Source organism: Hetaerina americana, unplaced genomic scaffold, assembly GCF_022747635.1.
Source record: "Hetaerina americana unplaced genomic scaffold, ioHetAmer1.1.p SCAF_23, whole genome shotgun sequence".
NCBI classification, from domain to species: Eukaryota; Metazoa; Arthropoda; class Insecta; order Odonata; family Calopterygidae; genus Hetaerina; species Hetaerina americana.
The window spans coordinates 5,966,195-5,980,847 of record NW_027286797.1 but is presented as its reverse complement, the minus strand read 5'-3'; the positions used below and the strand labels follow the sequence as shown (position 1 = coordinate 5,980,847).

Here is a 14,653-nt window from a genome sequence, read left to right as displayed (position 1 = left end):
ACAGGAATCATCGAAGGCCCCCCTGGACCTCCTGGGCCACCTGGTCAGTGAATTATCTCTCCACCTGCCTTGTACCACCTTTGAAAATGGATCATAGGATACCACATTCAAAATATAATGTGTATAATTTTATGCATGAAAGAGAAGTAAACTTCTTCTCGATGCATATGACTTTGACCACAACAAGCATTGTCCCAAAAAACTGAGAAATCATTATATGGGAGAAACTAGCTAAATTTGCCTATGGAATATTGTTTTAAGTGTGGTAGACCTATTAGATCTAAGTTAATATAACTTTAATGAGAGTACGTTGGTTAAATTTAAAGATTAACTTGAAAGTACCACATGGAAATTAGTTGTAATGCATGATTAAGAAAGCTGATGGTGAATTCACTGTGTCACTTAAATCTTCCCATAGAATTGGTTCTGATTTTTGGGTTTTTTCCATGGAGTTCTATGAGTATTGTTCATTTGGAAAACAGAGCATGTGTATTGATGTTGAATCTTTTATGAGCCATATGTTGTTCAGCCAGTCGCTCATAAGGATCCAGTCAAATAGTGATTTATTACTTTTGACCGGCTTCTTTTAGAATGAACTTTTCTTTTGGTGATTAGTTGATAAGTGGAGTGGGTAAGTGCTTACTTGTCCTGTGCCCAAAACTAACGGTAGAAAACATTGCCTTACTAGGGCCCGATGGGCCACGAGGAGAGAAGGGGGAAATGGGGCCATCGGGGCCCCCTGGCGTGCCTGGTGAGAAAGGAACGAGAGGGAAGCGAGGGAAAAGGGTAAGATTTGGGATTGTGGGAGGCCACCCTATAACACCCAACAGCAGAAATAACCCTTATTTGCTTTTTTTGTCTAAGGTTATTGGGCTTCTTGTTTGGTAGATAAGTTGTTTTTTTTAAGTGGACATTATTTATGTGAGCACTGTTTTATTGTCTGTAATATTGTCCGTTTAAGTAGATTTTACTGTGCAGCTTCTTTGCAGTGAATTCAAAGGAACATTCCCCCTTAGAAAAGGCTTAGAAAGTAAAAGTGGCATTGGATGGTTTAATGATATTGAAAAATTTGTAGGTAGGCTAGATGATTAGCTCTTTTATCCGTTCATCGTCTGTAATTCATGGCTTTCACTGTTGTTGAATGTTTGTGTGTCTGTGTTTTTCTTGGATTTTTGTGTGGCAGTGTTGTTATGTCTGAGTGTGTGGTGTTTAGTTCGTAACTTTTAATTACAGTATGATGAATGGTAAAATTCATTTCTTACTTAATCAAGATATCTGTATTTTATCCTGGTTCTACTAAAATCCTAGTAGCTTCACCTTGTTACCATTTTCTGAAATTTAATTTCACCTGTACACTGCATGTTTTCTTATTCTAAAATCTTCATGCACATATCTCTTACTCTGCATGGACTAGATGTTGCTCATTGTCCTTATAGGGGCACCAATGCACCTCAATTAAATTGCTGTATAATCAAAACAACTAAACCCCCTCTCACAGACAGGATAAATACGTACATTTTTTAAAACTCTTGTGATCAAATAGTACTATATAATGACATCCACTGAATTGGCCCAATGATAAAAATTAAGGCTGAGTTACTAACATAAAATGGTGGTGGCAGCAAAATTTATTTCTCTGTTTTAAGAGTGTAAGGGACTTGAATGAATTAATGTCATCTTTCTAATATTATTTGGTTACAGTTTATAATTAACAACCTCAAAGCTCAAGAATTTATTCATCTCTCAAACCTTACTCTTAATGAACAAAATCACTGATGTACTAACACAATTGATATTTTCTTTTTAAAACAGAATTTTTAAGATGTGTGCGTGTAGAGCCAAAGGGAACAACTAATGCAATGTTAATACTGGCACAACTAACCCACTCATGTAGCTTCAGGTAGTTTATAAACAGGCACAGTACCAGTGTGACATTTAAGTTCATCCCTGACCTAATTTGTGATGTCCAACTGTCATATGTGTAAAGGTGTCACTGGCCTACTGCCTCATGATGGTTGGAGAAGCAAAGTAAGTACAAAACCTATCATAAATTGATCGTTAATAGTCATGGAGTGATCAGAATCCTTAAGCATGTAGAAAATTGTAGAAGTAGTTACTGTAGTAGTTTTATTGAGTTATGTTATCAGCATGAGTAATTCCTTGGGTAATTTGATTTAGTTAAAAAGCATGTTGGTAAGTGTTGAAAGCTTAAAGTCCAAATTTTGAAGAATAAAACTACTTTCCTTGGTTCAGTGAAAATATAAAATCTTAAAATGTCATGAAAAATGATTTTCCATTAAAATACAAATAAATGATTTTAATTCGTCGCTTATACTTTGCAATTATTATGCCTAAAAAATAAAAATCTAAGCATGTGGCAATGAAATATCTCTCCAGTCAATATCTAAATTAAATGTTACTAATGAACAATTCCATCAAATGATTTATCTTAAAAAGACAAAACTCAAGTAGAGGCTAAATAATCATAAATTTTAAAATAAAATGCACTTTTAAAAATTTACCCCTCATCTAAGTTTTGTTATTAAACATAAATGATTACATTGAGCAAGCAGCTGTTGCTGTGCAACTGTGAACCCATTATATTTACATTGTACATCATTTTGTCTCTGGGATCATTTTCTGCACAGAGTATTTCATGTTACAGGGTAGGAAAGGAATTGCTGGAGAGTTTGCAGAAAGAGGACTGCCAGGGCTTCCAGGACCAAAAGGAGAAGTTGGTGATGTTGGACCGAAAGGAGAGAAGGGGGAGAAGGGTGACTTGGGACTTACAGGTATGTTCCCTTTTCAAATTTGTGACTGAACATTTCATTCCTCCTCAACATGTATTGATACATGTTAGGGGTAGACATTTTCTCCCATTGAATGTGACATTTTTAATTGCTCATTGTTTAGGGGTTGAATAACCAGAACCTTGAGGTAGAAAATAAGTAATAATTAGTCAAACATAACCTGAAGTGAACAGTTTACACATCTCTCAATGTCCATGCTTGCTAATCAATCTTTATTCATCAAAGAGCAGTACTTACCACCATAGATGCCATCAAAAGAAAAACATATAGCATGCGTTCATTATCCCGGTGAAGAGATATACATGTATTGTAATTTCGCTCTTGAGAAATCCAGTTCAAAATATTCACTGAAAGAATACAAGGGGCTTGAAATCAACCATTCCTCAATTACGTTTTTGAATTTATCACAGCTAGTCTGTCTTGCAGTATGGGAAAGTTTGTTATAGAATTTTAAGGCAAGGTTATCCGACTGGTTGAAGGTTTTGGACAATCTGCATTGGATTATGTCTAACATATTTCTTGACCTTGTATTATGGCTGTGCATATTGCCTCTTATTGCATAGTTATTTACATTATATTTTACATGAATTAAGTACGGATAAATGTATATGTTTAAGATTGCATCACTCTTAGCCTGACCAATAGTAGACGACAGTGATTATGATGGCCAGAGCTGCTTATATGTAATCCTAGCCGCTTTCTTTTGTAAGATAACATATCCTCATGATGATTGTTAAATAAATTTTTGACATGCATCGCCAGTGTATTATTAGGGCGATACCTCGTACACATAGGATGATGCAAAAGTTTCCTGTGAGCTCCTCATCTCATTTAACCTGCTGTTTTGGACTTAACACTTGTTGAAGGCTGGTGGAGATTCTGAATGGTAAACAGGAAGGGGTTTGATTATTTGATTGCCGCTTGCATTTGTGCAAAATAGCAGCGTGAGATGGTCTTTCATTGCCTTGTGGTCAGCCTATGCATTCTCTTCTGTGTTATGTGCTCAAATCCTGTAGGTTTGCTTCGGCATCTTCTCTCCAAAGAGAACAGTCTTGTCACATTTAAAAACATGTTGTGGCAGGTAACCCTCTGAATCGAAGAGCTTTTGAAGTCACCAATAAAGTTCTCTGCTGCATTTGACTCGGAGCTTGCTGCTTCACCATGCCTCACTACGCTGGGGATGATGGTTTTTCGCGTTAACTTCTCGAACCTCGCACCCTTCAATACTTCTTCATCTGTTGATGATTCTGACATCTGTATAAATGAAGTGTGCGAAAATCACTTTCTAATTCTCACAAATTGTATTCGTGTTAATGGTATCGCATTGCAATTCCATTTCGTTTAAGCATATGAGAAGCAGCCTTTCAGCATCGTTGAGAATGCGTAACCGTTGGGTGGATACTCTTTGTCACTCCCATTGAAGCATCTATCTCCTTAGTCTTGTCCGTACTCTAGAAGAAAAGGCCAATTGTTGATGTCGACTGACATTGCCAATCGTTGATGTTGACTGACATTGCCAATCGTTGATGTTGACTGACATTGCCAATCCTTAGATGTGCATACTGAACCAGTCGTGCTCACAACTTTTTCCCGATTTTCAATGATTTACTTTACATTTCTACTATAATTTTTATTCACTTAAGAATTTCTCCTTACAGATTTTTCTGACAGGTCAATTTTAGAACTATGCACAAATCATTATTAAATTTTACCCAAAAAAATCACTAATAATGTGTTTTAATAAAAGTTTGAAAAAATATGATCACTAGCGGCACCAAAATACTAGCGGAACAAGTGCAAGAGACAAACTGTAGTACTAGGGGTGCAATGACTCCAAAATTTCTTTCTTCTTATCACTCAATATGCCAAAAGTTGCTCGTTAAACGAGTCATTTTCAGAACCAATAGTTTTGCTCTCTATCCTATCTATATTAGAAGTGCTTTTAAATTCATATGACCCTCATATAATCACTCTCTGTGAGCACTGGCTCAAATGTGAGGAATTAAGCACTCTCAGAATCAGTGGCTATGTAGCTGCAGATTTTTTCTGTCGAACTAACAAGAAAAATGGTGGAGTAGGCATCCTTGTTAGAGAATCACTAGGAACCGAAGACCTTAGCCTATCCTATAAAAGTCTGAATGCAGAGTGTGACTTCGAATGCTCTGTATGTAAGATCAACACCAACAGTGGTCCAGTGTGTATTGTTACTGTGTACAGATCGCCAACTGGCTGTTTTACTTCTTTTCTGCACAAACTTGAATGTCTGATAGATATTATTCACAAAAACTCACCTAACGTTAACCTCGCCATTACTGGTGACTTTAACTGTGACTTTTTAACTAACTCAAAGAACAAGAGTGATTTACTTAATTTATTTATGTCCTATAATCTCCAGGTGATCAATAAGGAAGCAACTCGGGTAACTAACCACTCAGCATCCCTATTGGATGTAATTGCTACCAACATCAACACCAACTGTGCCAAATCAGAAGTGATTCTGTCGGATATTTCAGACCACTACCCCATACTAACAAGCCTAGAAATAGGCCTCTCTTTTCCATGTTATACAGTTACTCGCCGCTCCTTCTCAGAGATGAATAATATTAATTTCTCACAAATGTTAGATACAGAAACCTGGGATGCAGTTTTTTCTGCAAAAACTGTAGAAACCAAGTTTGATGCATTCTACAGCAAATTTCTATTTTACTTTGATATAGCCTATCCTAATCTGCAAATTAAAGTCAAGCCAAAGCCAATGCGTAAAAAATGGATCACTGATGAAATTCGTCTGATGTCGATTCATCTTAAAGAAATGGCTGTGATCTGTAAATCCTGGATGTGCAAGGAAACTGTAGTTCAATTTAAAATCTTGAAAAAATTATACCGCAAAATGCTTAATGATGCTAAAAAGTCGTGTAACAACTATAGACTTGATCAGGCAGAAAATAAGACTAAGGCCATATGGGAAATAATTAATGAAGCCAAGGGAGCAGGAAAACAAAGAGTCAAACTCAATATCAATGACCCCAAAGGCCATCCAATCTCCAACTACAGCATCCTAGCAAATAGTTTCAATGAATTTTTCTCCAAAACAAGTGCCCCCCTAAATCCAGCTCACCCATTGGAGCCAAGCTTTACCAGCTCTTGCAAATCCTTATTTCTTTACCCCTGCACAGACATAGAATTGAAAAATATTTTTCAGAATCTACGAAATAAATTTAGTTCAGGATTGGATGAGATTCCCAGCCCAGTTCTTAAACGCTCATTTCATCTGATCAGGACACCTCTATTACATATTATAAATGAATCCCTGCTGCAAGGAATATTCCCACCTCCTTTGAAAGTTGCAAAAGTTATCCCGCTCTATAAAAAGAAAAGTAGCCCCCACGAAATGAATTCTTATTGCCCAATATCTCTCCTAAATCAGTTTAGCAAAATATTTGAGAAAGTGTTTCTCAATCGCCTCATCCCATATGTTGAATCTGAGAAGATTCCGTCAAAATTTCAGCATGGTTTTCGGCAGAATAGGTCCACCAAATCTGCTACTTATCAGGCAATTGATAATATATTGACAGCTCTTGATTGCAAGTTAGAATCTGTAGGAATGTTCTTTGATTTTTCTGACGCATTTGGCTCAGTAAATCACAATTTACTATTGCAAAAAATGCATAAATATGGCATTAGGGGCAATGCACATGACTGGTTAGTCTCATATCTTCAGGGCCGTCAGCAGCACGTGGTTTTGCTCAATGATGGAAAAAAATTCATCTCTCCTGGTAAAGTTGTATGCCAAGGTGTCCCACAGGGTTCAGTTCTGGGTCCTATCCTGTTTCTCCTCTACATTAACGACTTACCTGAGAATATAAGAACCAACGAAAGGGATGATCCACTCCTATTTGCAGACGATACCAGTATCATACTCACTGCCTCTACAGTCCAAAGTTTAACAAACAATGCTAAACAAACCGTTCAACATCTGAACTCATGGTGTAGCAGGAATCAGCTGAATTTAAATGTGGAAAAGTCCCAACTACTTTACTTTGCCAATAAAAACAAAAACATGGCCACTTTTGCAATTGAATCAAGTGGAAAACTAATTCCCCAAGCGCCCCATGCAAAATTCCTAGGAATAGTTCTAGACGGGCGGTTGTCCTGGTGGGAGCATATATAGTATGTCACCTGGGCAAAAAACTGAATACCATTTGCTTCCTTATTAGAAGCATCAGGTTTACTGTAACAATGGATGTCCTCATGTCAATATATTATGCAAATATCTACTCCTGTATAGTATATAGTATCCTTTTCTGGGGTTCTTCTCCGCTTGCAGACACAATATTTAAAATTCAAAAGCTAAAAGTACGGCTAATTGTCAAAGCAGAGCATAATGCTCCTTGTCGTCCATTATTCCATAAATTGAACATTCTACCTTTGCCATGTATTTATATCTATGTATTACTGGTGTACACCTTTGTAAACCTTTCAATGTATGACACAAATTGTGGTATTCACCACTATGGGACCAGGTCTAAAAATGATCTGCACCGAACTTACGTAAGAACTAGAACCACCGCACTAGGCCCTAAATCTATGGGTTTCCTTATGTTTAATAAGCTAAATGAGGACCTGAAATCCAGCACAAACATTTATCTATTTAAAAGGAAATTGAGAGCTTTTCTTCAAAGGAATTTGTTCTATTCTATTAGGAATTTCATGGAACATGAAACTTAGAATAGGCATATGTATTTACATTGTGTATTATTGTATATATTGACGTGTCCTATACTATGTGTACAATTTTTTTGTATGATGCAGTCTCTGGACAAATAAAATTATTATTATTATTATTATTATTATTATTATTATTATCCAAATTAATTGCTGTACGAGGTGCTCATTAAGCAAGGTATCACTGTATTAATATTTTAAAAGGCATGCTTGATTATGATATAGTACCAGAATGCATACTTCCTAGCCTGTATCATATATAGCTACATGCTTAGGTTTCTTGCTGTGTGGATTTCCTTTGTTATACAGGCATTCATAAATTATTTTCATGGCCCAGAAAGGCCACCCATACGCTGATAAAGCATGCTAGAGCTACTGTAGAGCACTCATTTTGGATAAGTCTTATGCCTCAGTTGAAATAAGCATGACACTAGTCATTATAAAAAGAAATCAGAGCAGCATATTTGTTAATGTGTAATATATGTACTTTTTTCTCTTAAAGTTCACCTTCTGAATAATTGTTCTGCATGCTCTCTTTGTAATTATGTTGTTTTGATTGTGGAATTTTGATGTACAATAAGGATATGTACTTATCATGTACAAGTCAAATGCCAACAAAGGTCATAATGAGAGCTCCATAAAATCTTTTTGAAATACCAGCAGTTGAATAACTAAGAGAAATTATGAATTTGTCAAATTCATGACAATTGAAGGCATAAAATGAAGAGGGCTATGGAAGAAGTTATTTATAATGAATGCTGGCCAAAGTACTTGTTGTTATCCTATGTTTATTTTGAAGCAACTTTAGTGCCATGAATCTTAGTGCTGCAAGTAAGGCAAAGAAGAGTTGATAGGTATTCGAATCCATTAAAAGTCATTTTCTACCCAAAAACTTAAATTATTTTATCACAAAGGGGCAATGTATACTCATTGATTTTAGGCAATATATTCCACAAATCATAAACAATCTTTAAAAAAAATTTTTGGAGAAATAATGTGAGGCAACCTTGAAGTTTTCACTTGATCATTACAATTGTTAATGATATTCAGAATTTACTGATGTGATTGTTCTACTATTAAAAAATTCTCATTTTCAACTGAATTTTATTTTGAACAGCTTTATTTTATTGTTGTACATACATACATTCATTCAATTGAGTCACAAACAGCAGAATCCCTTCCCTCATTACTCTCTTGACCCATTAACCTCTCAATTTCCCCTCACATTTTCACCCTCTGTGCCTATCAGTTTTAATCTATGTCTACAATATTCTGAGAGCCACTTGCGGAATGTGTAGAAGGGGGTGTTAGAACACCAGCCATGGGGATATATGGGAATAAGCCTGGGAAAGACAGATTGGTATTACTGTGGTTGGTTTTTGTCTCTTAGTTTTATGGTCATGAATTTTGAAGGGGAGATATGAATCCTGGACTCTGTTTGGTAGTGTTCCTCTATAATTTTTCCTTATTATCATTCCTGCTAATTAGGTGTAAAACAAGATGAACAAGATAAATTAAAAGCCCTTGTAAAATGAACTCTATTTATTTTTTGGGATATATCTAGTCATAGCTTATAAACCTAATATAGGGATTTTTATTGTTCAACATAATCTCCTTTCAAATGTACATATTTCATCCAATGTTGTTCATGTTTTTTGATTTCTTCTAAGTAATGTAATTGTTATTACTGTAAAAAATAGGAGTTTCTGCAATCACCTTGTTTCAATAAAATCTCCAACCCACCAGTCCTTTTTTCATAATGTATAACAGATAGCTATCAAATAGAGCCAAATCTAGGGAATAGGGAGGATGGTAAATGAGCTGAAATCATATGTATAACTATCAACTTCGTGGCCAAAATTGCAGGGAGGTTAGCTGGTGCACTGTTGATGGAATAGGGCTAATTTGCGAGCAAATTGTGGATGGTTTTCTTGCAGCCAGGTTTTCAAACAGTTTAATGACAATGCATATTATGATATGAGGCATAATTGAAAGGAAGGGCTGGCCATAAAAACACTATATTTGAAGGTTTAGTCATAACAAAACTATGTGTTAGAAAAAGTTTTATTGATGGTTTTAATTTCATACAAACCTACTTTACTTTTCTAAATCAATGCTGTTTCTATATAAGTTCTATTTTTCATAATACTGCACCATCTTCTTTAATCCCTCAGAGTAGATGTTTGCCTACTAGGATTTGAACCAGTTGGCAATTGCGGTCTTGTTCATTGTCTTCAAACCCCATCCACCAAGCTCAGTTTCAATTGCAAGAATAGGAAATAGTTATTAGGTGCAAGCTCTGAACTGGGGAAAGTGGTCCAAAAGAGCTCATCCACTCAAAATTGTTTGCTCTTCGTATTTGACAGTAAACATTTATGGTACCCACCTTGCACACCATTTGTGATACCCAAGCTTTTCCTTAACAATCATGTAAATAGTGGTGCATGTAGCAAGATAAAATTTGCCAGCCAGAGCCCTAATCTTCAATTATTGACAAGATTGCAGTTCTTGGTCCACTTGTTGAACTATTTTATTGGTTTGATTACTGGGCCTGCCCTTCCACTCTTCTTAGAGCACCAGTGTGTGGCCTTTTTTGAAGTCACGACACCATTGCCTAACCTTCTCTTAGCTGATTACTGTAGGTCCTTCCATAAACTAGCCACAACTCCTGATGAATTTGAGTAGCTGATGATCCTCTTGCATGCAAAAATCGAATCACACCATGCACTTCACAACTGGTGGGAGCAATGATTTTTGTGGACTATTTTATCTGCATTCACAGACAGACTACTGAATCAAAACAAATACTTCAGGGGCTTAAGAAACAATCAATGGATGCCGATGCATGCAGATGACTTTGTCCTTGCCCTCCAATATTCAAATATAAGAAAATGGACTTTACTTTTCAAATATGCCTGATTGTCTGACCTTATTCCACATAATCAGTGGGGGATATTCCTTGCAAATTAAAAAAAAACCAACGCCATAGTCTTCCCTGATGAAGGAGGTCTTAGCCCTATTTGGTGCAATCTCCGGGCTGGTAGCATATTATTTGGACTTAACCTCAGCTTCAGGCATATTTTAGTGTATCAATGTTTCATCTTAAGTGGCAAAGTAACGCCTAATGTCCTGAAGATTTAACTGAAACAGCTGCAAACCAGCCTAAGCTATTTACATTTGTAATAATGAAGAAACATTCAATATCTTCATTAGAAGTTATAAGTATGGTTTTATGAAAAGTTTGGGAGGTAGAAAGTATGCAGAACTGCTATTGTATCAAATGGTTGTGGAAAAGGTTGGAAGAAGTAAAATGAACAAATGGGAGAAGAAATGCAACATAAAAACTATTAGGCATACTCTAATGGATGACAACTTAAATATGTGATGGTGTGAAACTGTGTAACTCTTGAACTAAATTTTTAATTTAATTATGACATTTGGTGGAATCCACAATCAGTAAAACTTATTCATTTCAATTTATAACAGAAAAGACTGATAGCACTGATATGAAGGGCATCTCTTCCAAAAAATTTTGTGCACACAAAATATCTCAAAACAATTGTTATGCATCAAAAAATTATCAAATAGAACATTTCATCTATTTACTTACATACATTCCCTGGCTCTCATTATCCCTTGCATTGACTTGTCCTCTCTTCTTTCATTTTCTCCCAACAACCTTCCGTCTTCCCCCACCATGCCAAGTCGCATCATAAATCCTCAAATTTGCCAAACACTAGCTTACTATGAACAATTGAACTATTTCAGTGAGACAACAGAACACTATTTTTTGAATGAACATATCAGGTCAGTTGCCTGGAAAAAATATTAGAGAATGTCTTGAAATCATGAATTAATATTTAAAAAAGTAAAATGTTCAAATTTGTGGTGGTAAGAAAAAAGTGAAATTAAAAAAAAGGGCAAAAATTATTGAATTTAGTCCTTTAAATTTCATTGTCTAGAGAACAGAAACATCATCATAATGTTAACTGCGGCCTATATTTTAACCATGACTGGTCATGTGTGATGGTGATGTTTTATAGAATGTGCATGGTGTAAAGGATTAAAAGTACAAGTCTGAAAATAAACATGTTATTATTATTATTATTATTACTTTTTACATGTAGGAGGACTCTGAAAATTATATTGAGAATGTTCTTAAGAAGGAACCTAGCTTCTCAGTTAAGTCTGGGTTACAAGATACAAGTAAAAAAAGCACAGCATAGAAGTGAGAAAAAATGGGGAAATACTCCTCAAAATAATTACTTGCGCCATGTTTTATGGAAGACTTGAACAGCCTTTCAGAGGCCACAATGAGTTCGGCCCAAAATTTTTGATGGCGTACCACTGTTTGATGGTTCACTGAATTTTGCACTCGCACCAAGTTACTTGACAGGGTGATGTCAGGAAAAAATTGTTCCTAATACTTTTTATCATACTTTGTAATACAAAAAAAAATCAAAAAGTTAACATAAAAAATTAGCAGCTATGGGTATATCAGCATTTATCCATCATTTAGCCCTGAAATTTGTCATCACTGCTGGGAAATCATGTCTGCAGTTATTTTTACTGGGGTTGTCATTTTCTTCGTACACAAGGTCATCTTTTTACTGGGGTTGTCATTTTCTTCTTACACAAGGTCATCTTCACTTCCATGCAGCATTGCTATTATCACATTTTTAAACAGACATTATGATGCCTACTTTTAACTTTCTACCTGGGCTTTTTCAATCATGAACACTAGAAATCGACATCAGTTTCATTCTTCCCACCTGTATGAGGTCATTACTTGATGTCTTATAATATTCCTTTTGTAATTAAGGTTTGTCAAGTTAATGAACAAACTAATATTTGTGTAGAGGTAATATGATTTGGTTTTCCTTGTGGTTTAACTCTATTTTATGGGTGGTGACCTAATACCCCTTGCCACACCCCCTCGCGGTGGCTGGCAGGGTATTGTGTTGATGTACATGTATTCTAGAGGCAGTTTCAGAGGAAGCTTTGACCATTTAAGAGAACAGGAATGTAAATTTTTACTCATCTGCATTTAGTAACCCCTCATCTGCTCCCTCTATTCTCATATCATCTTTTCAGTCGGAGGTGGGCCTAAATGCCTTTCAGCTGACTTATTTCCATGTCCTGAAGGCTAATTCATGACTTCAAGTTGAAATGCAATACTGCACGGCAATCTTCTCTTAAGATCCCTTGATGTTATTACCATTTTAACTTTTATTGCAACACTTAGTTTCTATTATTATTTTGATATTATTGAAATTTGTATTGAAAGCAATCATTTTCTATGCATTTATGACACTCTGATACTACTTAGAGTTGTAGACCCTGATTTAATCTGTGGAGATACAATGTATGTACACATGTATTAGCATAAGGGCGACATCTTCATTAGCTCAATGTGAATTAAGTTTTGCGGCAGCACAGTGTGCAAAATGAAACTAAATGCATTACATTGAATAAATTTGCATTTCATTTGGGATATTTTGAGAAAGTATTTGCAGCAAAATATAAAAACTCTGTTACTTAATACTTTTTCAAAAAAGTGATATTATCAAAATTTGTAATCATGGCATCCATTTTCTATGCGTGATGCAGGAAAAAATACTTAATTTTTCTGGTTAATCCGCTTATGCTTATTGGTCAAAGTTATGCCCATGTAATGCAGGCTGATTTTAGAGCATTATACTGAGCAAGAAAAGTGCATCTTATGGGCCAGAAAATACGGTATATAGAAAAATGAGTTTCGTGCTGTGATTAAACACTTCTATTTAAAAGGCTTAACACAAAATAGATCAACGTCCAGTTGGTTAGAGTTCATGGGACATCTGCTCCTGTACTTGCAGCTGTTTACAATTGGGTAAACGAGTTTAAACAAGGCCATACATCCACATATAATGAACATCATTTTGGAGGTATGGTGAAAGTGATTTCCTCCGAAATGATTGACAAAATCCACAATATGGCTTTGAGTGATCAACAAATCAAAGTTTGGGAAATAGTTGAGTCAACAATTATATTAAAAGGTACAATTTTTTCAATTTTGCATAAAAAATCTTGGCAAGATGGGTTGCCGCCCTTGCTCTCAGTGAAGAATAAAACAATCATGACGTAGATTCGGAGACTGGGCTGGCACTTTTCCGTTGCAATCCTAATAATGTATTGCATTGATACTTGACTTTGGACAATACTTGGATACACTACGATACTACAGAGACACATGACTAGTTGAAACAGTGGGATTCTAAAGGCGATCCAACATCGAAGCGGGAGAAGATGGTGAAATGGGTTGACAAGGTGATGGCCATGGTTTTTAGGGATTCATGTGGAATCATCTACATTGATAACTTGCAAATAAGACAAATGATAAACAGAGAGAATTTTGCATTGCTAATATGCTGGTTGAGTGGATAAATCAAGAGAAAACATCCTCATTTGGCATAGAAAAAAATTCTCTTTCATCACAACAATTCACAGATGCACACCTGCAGTTTCAATGGCAAAAAATATGAAATTAAAGTTCAAATTATGACAACTCACGGCATTAACCAGATTCAGCCCAGAGTGATTTGTATTTCCAAGCTTGAAATTAGACTCAGTGGAAAATGATTTATGTTGAATGTAGAGATCATCACCAAAACAGATGCCTTTTTTGAGGAATTTCCAAAATCCTACTTCTTGATTGGCTTAAAAAGTTGGAGAATCTCTGGGAGAAGTGTATTAAGATAAAAGGAGATTGCTGAACATTAAAAAAAAATTACCTGAAATAAAATGTCTATTTCTTAAGGACTTATTGAATGAACCACATACCAATATGTTTGCAATATATTTGCTGTACCATTTATACATGATAAATGTTGAGCTGGGAGGAAAATAAATAGTACCAACCTGTAATTTGACCTGGCAAGTCTCCTTTGAAACAAATAATGCTTCTAAATCACCATCCCATCTTGTAACGTTTCATAAATTTAGATCTCACTGCAACAATCATAACCTTGCCATCATTTTTGAACTTACTGTTTATGTTGAGATCATTTTTATATACATTGAAACTGTGGAAACTATTCAGTATTTGATAAACTACTCTCAAGCCAAGTTTTAGTTAA

General features: G+C 35.5%; 1 protein-coding gene across 3 annotated transcripts in view; it reads left to right on the top strand.

Moving 5' to 3' along the window:
- The window catches only part of LOC139689417 (collagen alpha chain CG42342-like), a 542,037-nt gene that overhangs the window by 451,322 nt on the left and 76,062 nt on the right, over positions 1-14,653 (top strand). For all 3 annotated transcript variants that reach the window (XM_071586532.1, XM_071586531.1, XM_071586530.1), the window contains 3 exons: positions 1-43; positions 689-786; positions 2,666-2,792. The exon at positions 1-43 is cut by the window's left edge and continues 63 nt beyond it. In XM_071586532.1, the coding sequence (XP_071442633.1) occupies positions 1-43; positions 689-786; positions 2,666-2,792 (268 nt within the window). The remainder of the gene's footprint in view (positions 44-688; positions 787-2,665; positions 2,793-14,653) is intronic.